This window comes from Chrysemys picta, chromosome 8 (genome assembly GCF_011386835.1).
Source record: "Chrysemys picta bellii isolate R12L10 chromosome 8, ASM1138683v2, whole genome shotgun sequence".
Lineage (NCBI taxonomy): Eukaryota > Metazoa > Chordata > Testudines > Emydidae > Chrysemys > Chrysemys picta.
The window spans coordinates 31,798,880-31,813,482 of NC_088798.1; the positions used below are offsets into that span (position 1 = coordinate 31,798,880).

The following is a 14,603-nucleotide window of genomic DNA, read 5'->3' on the forward strand; positions in this document are numbered from 1 at the left end:
GTTTTAAGAACACTTTCACTGCGGATTTGACAAAATGCAAAGAAGGTACCAATGTGAGATTTCTAAAGATAGCTACAGCACTCGAACCAAGGTTTAAGAATCTGAAGTGCCTTCCAAAATCTGAGAGGGATGAGGTGTGGAGCATGTTTTCAGAAGTCTTAAAAGAGCAACACTTCGATGCGGAATCTACAGAACCCGAGCCACCAAAAAAGAAAATCAACCTTCCGCTGGTGGCATTTGACTCAGAGGATGAAAATGAACATGCATCGATCCCCATTACTTTGGATCATTATCGAACAGAGCTCATCATCAGCATGGATGTACGTCCTCTGGAATGGTGGTTGAAGCATGAGGGACATATGAATCTTTAGCGAATCTGGCATGTAAATATCTTGTGACACCAGCTACAACAGTGCCATGCGAACACCTGTTCTCACTTTCAGGAGACACTGTGAACAAAAAGCAGGCAGCATTATCTCCTGCAAATGTAAACAAACTTGTTTGTCTGAGTGATTGGCTGAACAAGAAGTAGGACTGAGTGGATTTGTAGGCTCTGAAGTTTTACATTTTTGTTTTTGAATGCAGTTATTTTTTGTACATAATTCTACATTTGTAAGTTCAACTTCCATGATACATAGATTGTAATACAGTACTTGTATAAGGTGAATTGAAAAAATACTATTTATTTTGTTTTTTACAGTGAAAATATTTGTAATCAAAAATAAAAATAAAGTTAGTATCATACACTTTGTATTCTGTGTTAGAATTGAAATCAATATATTTGAAAACGTGGAAAACATCCAAAATATTTAAATAAATGGTATTCTATTATTAACAGTGTGAGACATCGCAATTACTTTTTTTTAATTGCTTGACAGCCCTAATTATATTTTATATAATATATATAGCTATTTGTTTGTTAACAAGGTCAAAGACATGGACATTGCACTTGGAGCAATTTGCAATAGTCATCAAGATTCATTGAAAGTATTTTTATTCAGACTACTCAAAACTTTTTAACACTTAATCTCAAACACTGGGGAGAAAACGTTTTGTTATAAACACACACGCTCTTGAATTAGGGGCTGAGAAAATTTACATATAATAGACCTCCAAGGATCCTTCCTATAAAACCAGGGATAACCAGACCCGATATTTGTGGTATCTTTAAGGTTTACAAACACAACAACACACACCGAAAGAGAGAGAAAGCAGGAAAAACTCTTCTGGCCTTCTTCATACAGTCTAACAAAGAATAAAAGCGAAAACCCATTCCCCCTGCCCCCCGCTTTATAGTGCAGACAGTAACTCAATGATAGAACTCAATAACTGCGTTAAGATCATGCCTGCATAAAGTGTGGGATCAGAAATCAGTGAACCAAAACTTTTGTGTCAGAAACTAGGCCTAACTGGTGGACAAAAATATTGAAGGGATGGGATATTCCACCCATCGTTACCTTTCAAGGTCCTTCAAAAAAGCGACTTAGGGCTGTCAAGCAAGCTTCACCATTATGGCTGCCACCCCCCACTGTCTCCTGGAACCCATGACCATCTTCATCCTAATCCCTCCTAACCATGCTGGGCTAGAGAGAGGGAGCCAGATGACATCACCACCTCCAGAAGTTTCAGCTAAGTCCTGAACACAACCTGGGATGTAAAACTTCACTCCCCCCACCACCGCTGTGCTCTTTTCCTTACATACCACGTTTCTTTTCTTTCCTATCGCTCTCCCCTTTCTCCTTCTGTCTAATATGAGCCTGGCTTTGTCAGCCGAGACTGCATATTTTGCAACACTGCTGTGAGCCTATGACCAGAGAGGCAGCTAAAAGTAATGCCCGAAGCACCCCAATGCTGGAATGAGCTTGTTGAGTCCCAGAATGGCTAATAAGATGGTGTGCCGTGCCTGTTTTCTCCAGCAGTGAGGTTTGCAAGTGAAAGTCAACTTCAGAGACAAAAGCTACATTTTCTTTGCTATTCTTTTCTCTCCCCCTTTGTTTGTGTCTTATTTTTTCCTCTTAGGAAATGGGATTTGACTATAATAGCAGCAATAGCAGCTCCAGCCCATCTCAACTAACTTCTTCTCTTTCCACCCAAAATGACAGTTACTTCAATCTTTGATACCACCTAAGAGATTGTCAAACCACCTCTCCAGGTAAAGGGAAGGGAACAAGGGATTTTGTAAAACAAAAGCCTTATTCAATACTTTACATTTCAAATGCTTTAACTGTTTTTCATTCTTTTTCTGTATCTATAATAAAGTCTTAGAAAGATTTTAATGGTGTGTTTGCCATGGTATTGTACTAAGGAGGCTGAGGTCTTTGTATGCCAAACCCCAAACCTTGTTTAAAACTGTTTAATGTCGGACAGTATCTGGGTTATATTAACACCTTTGGCCCAATTATTCCACCTAATTCAATACTAACAGGCCCCAATCCTGCAAACATACACATGCTTAACATTATTAGTGTAAGTAGCCCCCACTGGTTTTGACTGGACTGTTTGTGCTAGTAAAGTTAAGCCCATGTTGCAAGTGTTTGCAGGATAGGGGCCTATGATGTCAAATCACTTCTTTCACTATAATTTTATTGCACAGGCCAGATTCTAATCTCAGACACATGGCACAAATTTCAACGAAGTTCAGCATACCACAGGTCCCATTTATCCCAACAAGACATCAAATCCTTTTTGGAGAACTTGGCAAGTGAATGTGCCAAGGGACATATCCAAATAGTGGTTAAAAGGGAGCTTGGGTTACATATGGTCCTTTACCAGATTACTCTGGCATATGCAGGTGTCTAAAAGAGTACTCAACCTCTGTCCTGATGAGCACAATGCACTCTGAGATTAGTGTTTGGCTATAATACACCCCCCAATAATATGAATATTTTATCAAGCCCTTTTCAAATAAGCACTTCTGGCAGCTTCCCTGTTTTCACATGCTAGACTACTTTTTTTTTACTATGTAGAACTGAGAAGTCTAGCGCTGAATCTCTCTAGTTAATCAGAATTCTGTGTGGTCCAGTGGGTAGCTCATTGTATTGACCAACTCTTAAGATCACTTCAATTAGCTAACCACAACTGGCTGATCAATAGCAGGATTGTAATGACTGAATTATAGTAAGTTTAAACGGTACTAAATCTCTCTCTCCTGGCTGAAATCTTACTGAGAACTAAAAGATTCAGCCTTCATATCACAGAACATTGTATGTTCAATTGTTAATAATTAGAGCTTTCTCTCCCTATGTACCTTGATCTTAGCTTTGATTCTGATGTCATAAAATGGAATTGATGACCCGGTATTGGCTATCAAGTGCCTCAGCTCAGTTTTGGATTCTAGCTCTGCTTACTTCAACTTTTAAAAGGCCAAGCAATTAACTGAAATTATTAAAATGAGATATAATTAAGAGAACGGGGCTTTCTTCCAGGGAGAAGAAAAAACACTGCTGAAGTGTGTCCAGATGCTAGTGAGAATGCTGAGAATTTCCCTATTTTATATCATACACCACTCTTTCAATTACATGATTGGTTCCCCCATCCTTCAAGCTAAGGAATGGAAGTGATTTATTTAAGATGAAGTGCTAGCAGAGTCTTAATCACCTGAAGTGGATCAGTGTTAAGCAACACAAAGTATTCCCCCTTCAAGATCTAAATTCATGGCCTCCAAGCACATCCAGACCCTATTAGCAATGGTTGTTTTAGAAAGGAGATGAATAAGAGGGGACATGACAGAGAAGGTGCTATTTACCTTTTCTTATAATAGAAGTACAAGGAGACACCCAATGAAAGTGAAAGTTTAATATGGATAAAAGGAAGTACTTTTACACAATGCATAATTAACCTATGGAATTCAATGCCATGAACTATTATTGAAGCCAAGAACTTAACAGGATTCAAAAAAAGGATCTGTACGGACAATGACAACACCTACGCCATTATTAGATAAGATATAAAACACAATGCATATAATAATCCTGCTCCAGGGCATAAGCCAACTTGGCTTGGACTTTAAGAAACTTCCCCCAAGGGGAATTTATTCTATAACTGTACAGTATGGGGGTCTTGCACCTATTTCTGAAGTATCTAGTGATGGCCACTGTCTGAGACCAGGATGCTGGACTGATCCAGTAACGTAATTACTATGTTCCATTACACTGTCCCTAGCATCTCCTCCATCATGGTGAAAAACTGCACCTTCTTTTGACAAAGTTAGATATAAAATGGTGTCACATGATTCCATAAGCAACTTAAATGAGACTTCAAGAACATATTGTAGACAATACACTTAATCAAGTATAGCTCTCTCTCAAGTACCCGTATAGCTAGCTCCTATTGGCATAGTATCTGAGGACCTGCAACACTCCTGTGAGAAATACTATTATCCCCATTTTATAGATGGGAAATGGAGGCCCAGATCCACAAAGGGACTTAGGCATTGCAACACCTAAGCTTTAGGCACCTACAAAAATCACTAGAACAACAGTGGGATCCACAAAGCCTAGGTTAGGCATCTAGGGTCCCTATACAATCAATGTGGAGAGATACGCACCTAAGAATGTAATCGACAAATGCCAGCATGCTAGATGGGAAGCACACAAGCTAGCCAATGGGAGATGCCTATGAAAGATGTGTGTTCTAAGCCCCACCCCTATCAAAAAGTTAGGCGCTTAAGTGCAGGGAAGTACCTATCTCTGCTTGCAGTCCACAGCTGGGAACCTCTCTCCTGAAGTCAGGTGGCTTAGGTGTCTAGGCAACTCTTGTAAGAAATGCCAGAGGAGAAGGTGGTTGTGGTGGGAGACCTAGGTTCAATTCCCCCCTCCACATGAGGGGGAAAGAAGATCTGAACAGGGGTCTTCTACCTCTAAGGAGAGTACACTAACCACTAGGCTAGACGATATTCAAATGACTGAGCGCTCTCAGTCTCTCCTGTTGAAGGTGTTCCACATTGGAAAGACTAAGATATCCATGTTACAATATCACATAGCCTAGTGATTAGACAACTCTCTTGAGAAGTGGGAAATCCCAGTTCATATCCTCTCTCCCCATCGGGCAAATGGGAGTCCTGAACCTGGGATCCCTGCATCCCGAATGAGTGCTCTAATCACCACGAGGGAGGCATCACCATCACCTCTTTGATTTTGAATGGGGCCTGATCTGGTAGGCATATTCTGAGCATGCATATTGGACTGGGGCTGGTCAGCAAATGTCTACCATCCCCTGGTTTGTGGATTGTACTAGGGCTTAAGCAGGAGATGAACATCCAGATACCTAGAGTGAGGCAGCAGTGCACATGCTCAGAAACAGGTGCCTAGGGAACTTCTACAGTGAAAAATTTAGGGACCAAGTGAGTTTAGACAACTACAGAGTTAGGTGACAGCAATGAATTGCCATGGTCTAAAACTGTGAGTTAAGCACTTAAGTCCCTTTATGGATCTGGGCCAGAGAGACTGACTTACCCAAAGTAACACACGAAATCTATGGTAAAGCAGGGAACTGAACCCATCTCTTGAGTCCCAGGTTAATGCCCTAACCACGGGACCATCTTTCCTCACCAGTGTCCACTAATATTGCCTTAAAGAATGAAACAGATATGTAGAACAATAACTATGCTAGTGTGGTTTAATATTTGATTGATTTGAACAATAATTTATTGCAGTTTTCATATTAAATGTCTGGGATTAAGGCAACAAAAAATGGAGAAAACATAATGCTTTGTGGACTTCCTCACAGAACATGGATGAAACTTAAACTGCCTGGCAAAAATTTCATTTTTATCATCAGTTCAGTGAACTAAACCAAGTAGACATCCAATCCAATATATACTTACCGGCAGCATCACAAAATAAGTGCATCTCTAAAATAAATACAGCATGACATATATATATAGTGTAATCTACAAACTGATGGAATACATACTGCAGAGGTCGAAAATCTGAAGAATCTTACAGGATAAACTGTCTTCAGTAGCTGTATCCTAATGCCAAGGCAGTTGAGGCTTTGCTGAACAAAAAACATGCCTGCACAATAATTTATAAGATTAAAAAAAAGGTAAGCCTTTATCTAGTACTTACAGATGCAAGACCAGAAATGTGCATTTCCTATACAAAGTTAAGCAATTTTAGAGCCTGAGATTTTTCTTCTCCCAACCCTACCCACACCCACCCTAGTAGCTTATTTCCTTATCATACCTAAATATAGGGGTAAAGCTTTTTAAATAGTGAGTTTGCAAGACATTTTTTAATATAATGTAAAAGGAAGTTTTAATCTATTTGACAGAACTGAATTAAATAATGGTCTCTTCACCAAGAGATGATGAAAATAAAACAAAAACCTAAATCCAAAGTCTATACAGCTAGGGGATTGATAATAGGATATGGAAACTTGTTTCTAGTCCACTACTTCAAATCCAGCCAGGTCAGGAGCAACTAAAAATTACCATCATCTGATGGCTCTTCATTAGGATATTTGAAACAAATTAGTGGTTGCAGATGGATTATTTATGAACAAGTGTTCACATAGCGAACAAAAAAGAAAAAAAATTACTATCACAGTTGGTAGTGCCCATCTGAGAAACGCTATTAAGGCGACTGATTTTAAAGTACTAAGAATCCATCCTTGAAAAAAATCAGTCCCCTTTAAGGTGTGTCAAATTTTTTAAGCCAAAATTGAGACGCCTAAAAAAAAAAAAAAAATCACTAGTCAATGTGGAAATCAAGACCTATGTATTATTTAGTTACTTTTATATAAAAGTAACTATCAAGTTTAAACTGGTTTGGCAAACATCAAATTTATCAGAGCAGAAAATAATATACCTACAGAAGACATTTTGTAGTGAGTAACAGACCATTCACTGACCTGAAAAAATGAGCCCAGTAAATCATGACCACAAAAAAGAAGGAATAAAAGCTGGTACTACAGGACAACCACTTTTAGAATGTGTATTTAAGTAAATGTATTGGATGACAATGTCAAAATGATTGTTTTTCTCTAATAACTTCCAATGTAGCCTAACTGACCTACTTCAGAACTGTAACATCACAGCAATATAATTATTAACTTTGTACTGCAAAGCTCAATGATTAGAGAACAGGAAAACTACAGACTGTATATCCAACGGGGGATGGAGAGAGATGTTAAAGGGAATCTGAGAAATAATGTCTTAAAAAAAAAAAAATAGAGAGGTAGGTTGCCCATATGTACCTAAACTAGAAAGATTTAGTGGACTACAAATGCAATGGAAACTATGAAAATAAAACGGAAAGGGTCTGATTTAATTCCAGAAGAGCACAGAACTTCAGCATTGAGGACAGATCCTCTGTCAAAGACAAATGATTGTACCTTGTCCTTAAAGTGTGGTTCATACCAAAAAAATATTCTTTTTTTTAAAAAGCATCTTGAACTTTCATATGTATTGTTTCAATGACTCCATAGCAAATGTGTCCAGTTAAAAGTATACCGATTCCCAACCACCACTATATGCCAGAACTACAAACTTTATCACAGTCCTCAGAGCCAAAATAGGTTCTTTCCATCACATGCAGCCATCACCAGTAATAAGAGTTCTGCAGGCCAAATTAGACCCTCACTGACATCTGTGCAGTCTTACTACCTTCAAAAATTTGCAAAGGTGTAGCTGATTGGAACTCAGTAAACAATTCTGTCGATGATCAACAAATAGAAATAGTATCCAGTAGCCTCATCAGCTCTGTGAACTGCTGGGCTAACAGAAAAAACACAACAAAACCTATTTTTGACACTAAAGTCAGCAGATATGACTGAATATAGAAAAGAAACAGGTCTGCTGAGTTTGATTTGTATCTATTCTACCTTTACAGACATTTTTCAGAATAGCACTTAGTCCATGTGATATGATCATTTATAGTAACTGTGAAATCAGCCCAGATTTTGAAGGCCCCTGTATGTATTTATAAAATAAATTAAATATACAACTCTACCTCGATATAACACTGTCTTCGGGAGCCAAAATATCTTATCGCGTTATAGGTGAAACCGCATTATATCGAACTTGCTTTGATCCCCCGGAGCGCACAGCCCTGCAACACACACCCCCCGGAGCGCGGCTTTACCGTGTTATATCCAAATTTGTGTTATATCAGGTCGCGTTATATCAGGGTAGAGGTGTATATTAGTATAAACACCATGGATAGCATTGATTTTATAAGATTACACAATAGCACTATTTTTCCAGCTGCTAGGCATAGACAGCCTTCCTCTAGTTCTCATGCAGCACCTGCATCAAACATTTTCAGCAGTTATTCCACACTGAAGCTTGTCTGCTTTGCACTGCTGTTGCTGAGTTAATAGGAACAGAAGCAGAAGATGAGACCAGAACAAAAGAATAAACAAGGACTGAAATCTTGCAAATCCTTATGCACACGAGTAAGTTTTCCCATGAGCGAAGTTACTTGTGCATGTAAGTGATTATTACAACAGGGTCAAAAATGTTGTACACCAAAAAAGAAAGTATGATAAGCACCATAATGGACAAGCAAGCTGAAGTCTGAGCACAGCAAGAGGTAGCATGCATTATGATGTAGTACAGAGCAGCAGTCCTGGACCCCTGCCGATATTTGACTGCTATCAATAAGAACATCTGGAATTAAAAATTGGGAGACCTTTGTTATCACCATTAAAATACACCGAATTGTGAAAGTTTTATGAAGGGCACAGTGGGGGAAAATTATCAACATTTTGTTGAACAATATCAACAGAGAAAGCTCAGAGTCTCAGCATGCAATAACTACCAAACTAGACTTGTTAGATAGCCTCTGTTGGTGCCACGTTTTGGTTGATTTGTTCAGATTTAAAGGGGACCATTATTTAGATTGTGCAAGTGTGTTCAGTTTTGAGCCCATCAGAAATATTTGTCTTCTCCCTCTTGTAACACAGATTAACTCCTTCCAAACAGAGTCTTCTCCAGCGGGAAGAGCAAGCGGTTACTTTATAAGTCCATACTCTGCTCTCAGGAGAAAAGCAAAGGCAACATGACCTGCTATGTGTTTGCCTCCACATAAACCTACACACTTAGGTCTGTGTTGTACAAGATAGACTGATACATTCTACAGGATCAAGGGGGATTTTTAAATGTTATTTTTAAGGTGAGTTCAGTTCTGGGCTCTGTCACTTTAAACAGTTTGTCAATTAATTTGCTCTGAGTGGGGGATGAAACACTTTATAAAGCCCCAGAATAAACCTTTATTTGACAGGATACTGGGCTTGATGGACCTTTGGTCTGACCCATTATGGCCGGTCTTATGTTCCTATGTTATGTTCTTGCTCGTGAAAATGCAGAGCTTCTTCCAGCTCAAGAACATTAAACTCCATTATTGCAGTGTACTACAATTCTAGAGGTGTTCTCAATCATAGTTATGCTAATTTGAGATGTTCTTTAGAAATAAAAATGTTGGTCTTTTATGGGGGGGGGGGGCGGTGAGGTGTTAAATTATTGTCTCTTAAATTTGTTTTCTCTTTTTGCACTAGGTGGCCAGACTACCTGGGGACGGCTTCCTGTATGGGCAAGAAGCAGTGACTGGGAGCCCCAAAGTGTTCAGCAGTGGATGAGAAGATCTGACACTTGGGGCCCAATTTTCACAGAAGCTGAGGACCTCTGGTTGTAATCAAAGGGCGCTTTGGATGTTCCGCGATTCTGAAATTCAAGCCCCTGATGCCTCTAGGCCCTAGAGTGAAGCTACCTGGAAGAGAAAAGAACTAGTGGCTGCTCTTACGGTCTCCTCTTATTGGCAATCCCTAGTGCTGCCCTCTGGTTCTCCTGCTCCCCTATCATTCAAGTAAATTGCCTCTGGTCTTGGTCTCATGCTGCTCCTCAGTTCTCTGCTCAGCATCTGTACCCCACTGCCTGGTACACAACTGAACACCTTTCCTCTCTAACCAAGATCAGATCCCAACCACCCCTACTCTGCACCACCTACCCACAACCTGATCTCCAGCACCTGACTCCTCCTGGCAAAGTAACCCAGTATCAGACCTAACATCTTCTGCACTATCGCTCAACCTCTTGACCAAACAGGATCTTCAAGGTAGTTCATGTATGGGTCTGTAACCAGGACACGGAGCTATCTAGTGGGAAAAGACAAGAAGTTAGATCAAAATAAAGTTAACTTGTGTGAGGGAGAGGATTTGTTTGTTTTGTTCTTTTAAATAAAAGACCAAAAGCAACACTTCACTTTCCAGCTATCTTTCAATTTTTGTAACAATTCTAATTCCCTTTAAAGTTCATTGTTCTCGAGCTTGAAGAAACTCTCCTGGGCCTTGATCTCACAGAGTTAAGCCTGCATGTAGTTTTATATACTGTGAGTAGCCCCATTTCCTTGTGTGCTTTGGTGAGGAAGATGATACTCAAAAATACTAAAAACACTTCAGTCCTCAAAATAATGTATATTTACATTTTCTGTTGGACTTGCAAATATAGGAGCTTGTCAACATCTCAAACCAGCTTTCTCTCCTGTTTTCAAGTGCTTCAAGGACCAAACCTAAGATTTGTGCCTTCATATGTGGCTGCTATGTCTGGGGCATAGAGGCTTAAGGTAAGGAAAGGGTCTCCTCTGACTGAGTTCACGCCAAGATTTTACTTATACCCTTTATAAAATACAAGATAGGTCAACCCAAGAGATTATCCATTGTCCAATTATTGCTAGAGTTAACATTAGGGGGGTACTGTCAGGACAGGCAGGCCATTCCCTGGAAGGACACACAAGCCTTTGATGTGCATGAAAGCCTATTTTTATGTTGTCATCCTAGGCAAGATTCATCATTTTTGTTTCCATGTTAGATTCATATTGCATGAGAAGAGAACATAAAATGTACTGCATGGCATGGAGCTGAGTTGTAATTTTAATTTCCACTCTAGCTTTAGTGGAAGTTTTTATATTTTAGTTTTAATATTATATTTATTTTCATGCTTTCACTGATAACTGCCTAATCACTTCTGATTATTTTCATCCTGAAGCATGTAACATTTGCAGCACAGAAATGGAAGGCCCTGTGGCTGCAATCCTGCAATCTGATTGGCATGGGCTAACCCCCTTAAATTCATATGGAATTTCATTGATCTCAATGGGCTACACATGGGTGTAATCTTGTAGTATAAGGGCCTAAGTGCTCTCAACATAATTTTTCTTCCTATGATTTAGCAGAGTAACATGAAGAATTGCAGAAATGCTTTCACAGTGAAATAAAGGCCATATCACTGAGACACACCTGCCTTAGGGTAGGTTTACACTACAAGCTTTGCAGCAGCACTGTGACTACACCACTGTAACAGTAAATCCTGTATATAATGGAAACCACTTCAAGCCAGGGGGTGCTGTAGCATCCCCCACAGCCCTAGTTCCAGCACCTATGCTCATGTAGTTGCTCTATGCCGACAAGTCAATGTAATAAAACCACCTCCATGAGTGGCGGTAGCTATATCAACAGGAGAAACTCTCCCATCGACATAGCACTGTGCACACTACCACTTATGCTGGCGAAACTTATGTTGTTGATGGGGGTGGGGGGGTTCCACACCCGAGTGACATAAATTTTGCTGACATAAGAGGTGGTGTAGACATGGCCTAAATCCACCTCCTGGTAGCTAGATGGATGGAAGAATTCTTCCATAGACCTAGCTGCATTTATAGCAGAGGTCAAGTTGACCTAACTATGTCACAAAGGGCGTGACATTTTCCACAGCCCCATTCAATGTAACTAAGGGTACGTCTTCGCTACTCGCCAGATCGGCGGGTAGTAATCGATCTATCAGGGATCGATTTATCGCGTCTCGTCTAGACACGATAAATCGATCCCCGAACGCGCTCCCCGTCGACTCCGGAACTCCACCAGAGCGAGAGGGTGTAGCGGAGTTGACGGGGGAGCCGCAGCCGTCAATCCCAAGCCGTGAGGACCCCAGGTAAATCGATCTAAGATACTTCGACTTCAGCTACACTATTCACATAGCTGAAGTTGTGTATCTTAGATCAATCCCCCCACCCCAGTGTAGACCAGTCCAAGGTCAGCCTAAGTTGTAGACCCAGTCTGAATCAGCTACAATGCCAGTACCTCCATTTCAGTTTTGTTGGGATGCCCACAAGCCATCAGCCACTCCATAAATGACAGATTTATTTATTTAGGATTGTCGCACACGGTTAGATTTGCAGCCTGATTTTGAGCCTCAACATAGTTTGGTATTTAGAGATCGTTACAGCGATAGAGGCAAAAATCTAGAACCAGCTTTGGAGTCTGCTCCCCATTTCTCTGAAGTTTGGGGAGTAGAAGACAGTGGGAAATGTCCCCCAAACAAGCCTGGGGGCTCTCGGGGGCTCTCTAGAGCCCCCACACACACAGACAGACCCCTCCCCTGTAGCCTGGGAGCTCTCTGCTGCCCCCCCGTACTCCCTACAACACCACACCACCCACGTAGCCTGGGGGCTCTCTGCAGCCCCCCCTCCCCTGTAGCCTGGGGGCTCTCTACAGTCCCCGTGCTCCCCCTCCCCGTAGCCTGGGGGCTCTCTACAATCCCCCGTGTTCCCCCTCCCCGTAGCCTGGGGGCTCTCTACAATCCCCCGTGCTCCCCCTCCCCTGTAGCCTAGGGGCTCTCTGCTGCCCCCCGTGCTCCCCCTCCCCTGTAGCCTGGGGGCTCTCTGCAGTCCTCCCCTCTCCCCCCGCAGTCTGGGGGCTCTCTGTAAGTGCCTCCTCGCGGGCGCAGCCCCCTGCCTACCCCTGGCGGCTGCTCTGCTCTGCGGAGTCCGCAGGAGCCCGGGAAATGGCTGGAAGGGAGCGAGGCGCGGGCGGCAGGCCGAGGCCAGCTGTCCCCTTACCCCGGGTCCGCGCGCGGCCTCTCCCAGGCGTAGCATGTGCGGCGGCCCAGCCAGCCTGAGCAGGGGACACGTAACTCACCGTCTCCGCTTCGCCCAGCCCCGGCGCGCCCCACCTGAGAGGGGCGGGGACAGGGAGAGAGGCAAGGCCGGGGCCTCCTTCCCCAGGCTCTAGGCGACTGTCTGTGCCCGGGCCGGTTCCCCTCCCCTCCCCTCCCCTTTGTGACCCCGTCACTGCCCCGAAGGACCCACCCCAGCAGAGAAATGCCCCGCCGCACGGCCGGGGGCGCCCCTTCCCCACTCCACGCGCGTGTCCCCCACCCTATAGATCAGTTTTCAAACTTTTTTTTCTGGTGACCCAGTTGAAGAAAATTGTTGATGCCTGTGACTCAATGGAGCTGGGGATGAGGGGTTTGCGGTGTGGGAGCGGCTCAGGGCTGGGGCAGAGGGTTGGGGTGAGGGCTGTGGGGTGCGGGTGCCGGCTCTGGGGTGGGGCTGGGGATGAGGGGTTTGGGGTGCAGGAAGGAGCTCTGGGTTTGGGGAGGCTCAGAGCTGGGGCAGGGGGTTGCGTTGTAGGAAGAGGTCAGGGCTTTGGCTGGGGGTGCAGGCTCTGGGGTGGGGCTGGGGATGAGGGGTTTGGGATGCAGAAGGGGCTCTGGGTTCGGGGGGGTCTCAGGGCAGGGGATTGGGGTACAGGCTTACCTCTGGCAGCTCCCAGTCAGCGGCAGAGCCAGGGTGCAGAGGCAGGCTTCCCACCTTTCCTGGCACCGCAGACCGCACTGCGCCCCGGAAGCAGCCAGCTGCAAGTCCGGCTCCTAGGTAGAGGAACCGCAAGCAGCTCCTTGTGGTTCTCACCTGCAGGTACTGCCCCCCCTCACTCACACACACACACACTGCCAGTGCTCAGGGCGGGGACTGCACACGGAGCCCTGTGGGGCCCCACCACCCTCTGCCTAGGAGCCGGACCTGCTGGCCGCTTCCAGGGCACAGCGCGATGTTGGAACAGGTAGGAACTAGCCTGCCTAAGCTCTGCAGCACCGCTGACAGGACTTTTAAGAGCCCAGTCGGTGGTGCTGACCAGAGCCGCCGCGACCCAGTGCCTTCCATTCCACGACCTAATTCTGGTTCACGACCCACGGTTTGAAAACCACTGCTATAGAGCAACCAGGGCATGTGACCCCCTCCCCCCCAAACAGATGCAGGGACCTCTCTCATCTCCCCTACAACAGGTGTCATGCCCCCACCTCATTACAGCAACAAGATGGGGATTAATCCTTCAATCCCTACATGGAACAAGCAGGGTATGTAGCCACCTATCCAGGTTTCCCAGGATCGATTTGTGTGTGTGATTAATATTTTATTAATGTTCATAAAGAATTATTAAAAAATACAAAATGGTAAACAATGTTCAGCTTGTGTGTGGTACCAAATACCATACAGGTTACAGGATAGCACAGTGTTGTAATTGTAAGGGTCCTGACCCAAAAAGGAGTTGCAGAGGTCACAAGGTTATTGTAGCGGGGGTTACGGTACTGCAACCCTTACTTTTTCACTGCTGCTGATGGCGGTGCTGCCTTCAGAGCTGGGTGGCCGGAGAGCAGCGCCTGTTGGCTGGGAGCCCAGCTCTGAAGGCAGAGCTGCCGCCAGCAGCAGCACAGAGGTAAGGATGGCATGGTATGATATTGTCACCCTTACTTCTGCATTGATACCTGCAGAGCGGGGCCCTCAGTCAGCAGTTGCCACTCTCTGGCCACCCAGCTCTGAAGGCAGCCG

The 14,603-nt window shown here is 43.6% G+C and overlaps 1 protein-coding gene across 16 annotated transcripts in view; it reads right to left on the reverse strand.

Moving 5' to 3' along the window:
• KYAT3 (kynurenine aminotransferase 3) overlaps window positions 1–13,095 on the reverse strand; it is a 40,286-nt gene extending 27,191 nt beyond the window's left edge. For 2 of the 16 annotated variants that reach the window (XM_065554206.1, XM_065554207.1), the window contains exons 1-2: window positions 12,834–12,961; window positions 5,914–6,014 (exon numbers count right to left, since the gene is read on the reverse strand). In XM_065554206.1, coding sequence (XP_065410278.1) covers window positions 5,914–6,012 — 99 coding nt within the window. In that variant the 5' untranslated portion in view covers window positions 6,013–6,014; window positions 12,834–12,961. Of the gene's footprint in view, window positions 1–5,913; window positions 6,015–12,733 lie in introns of all 16 variants that reach the window. The other 14 variants (XM_042840534.2, XM_005298104.4, XM_042840539.2 and 11 more) reach the window with 12 other exon arrangements.
• Between the last annotated feature and the right edge of the window lie 1,508 nt (window positions 13,096–14,603).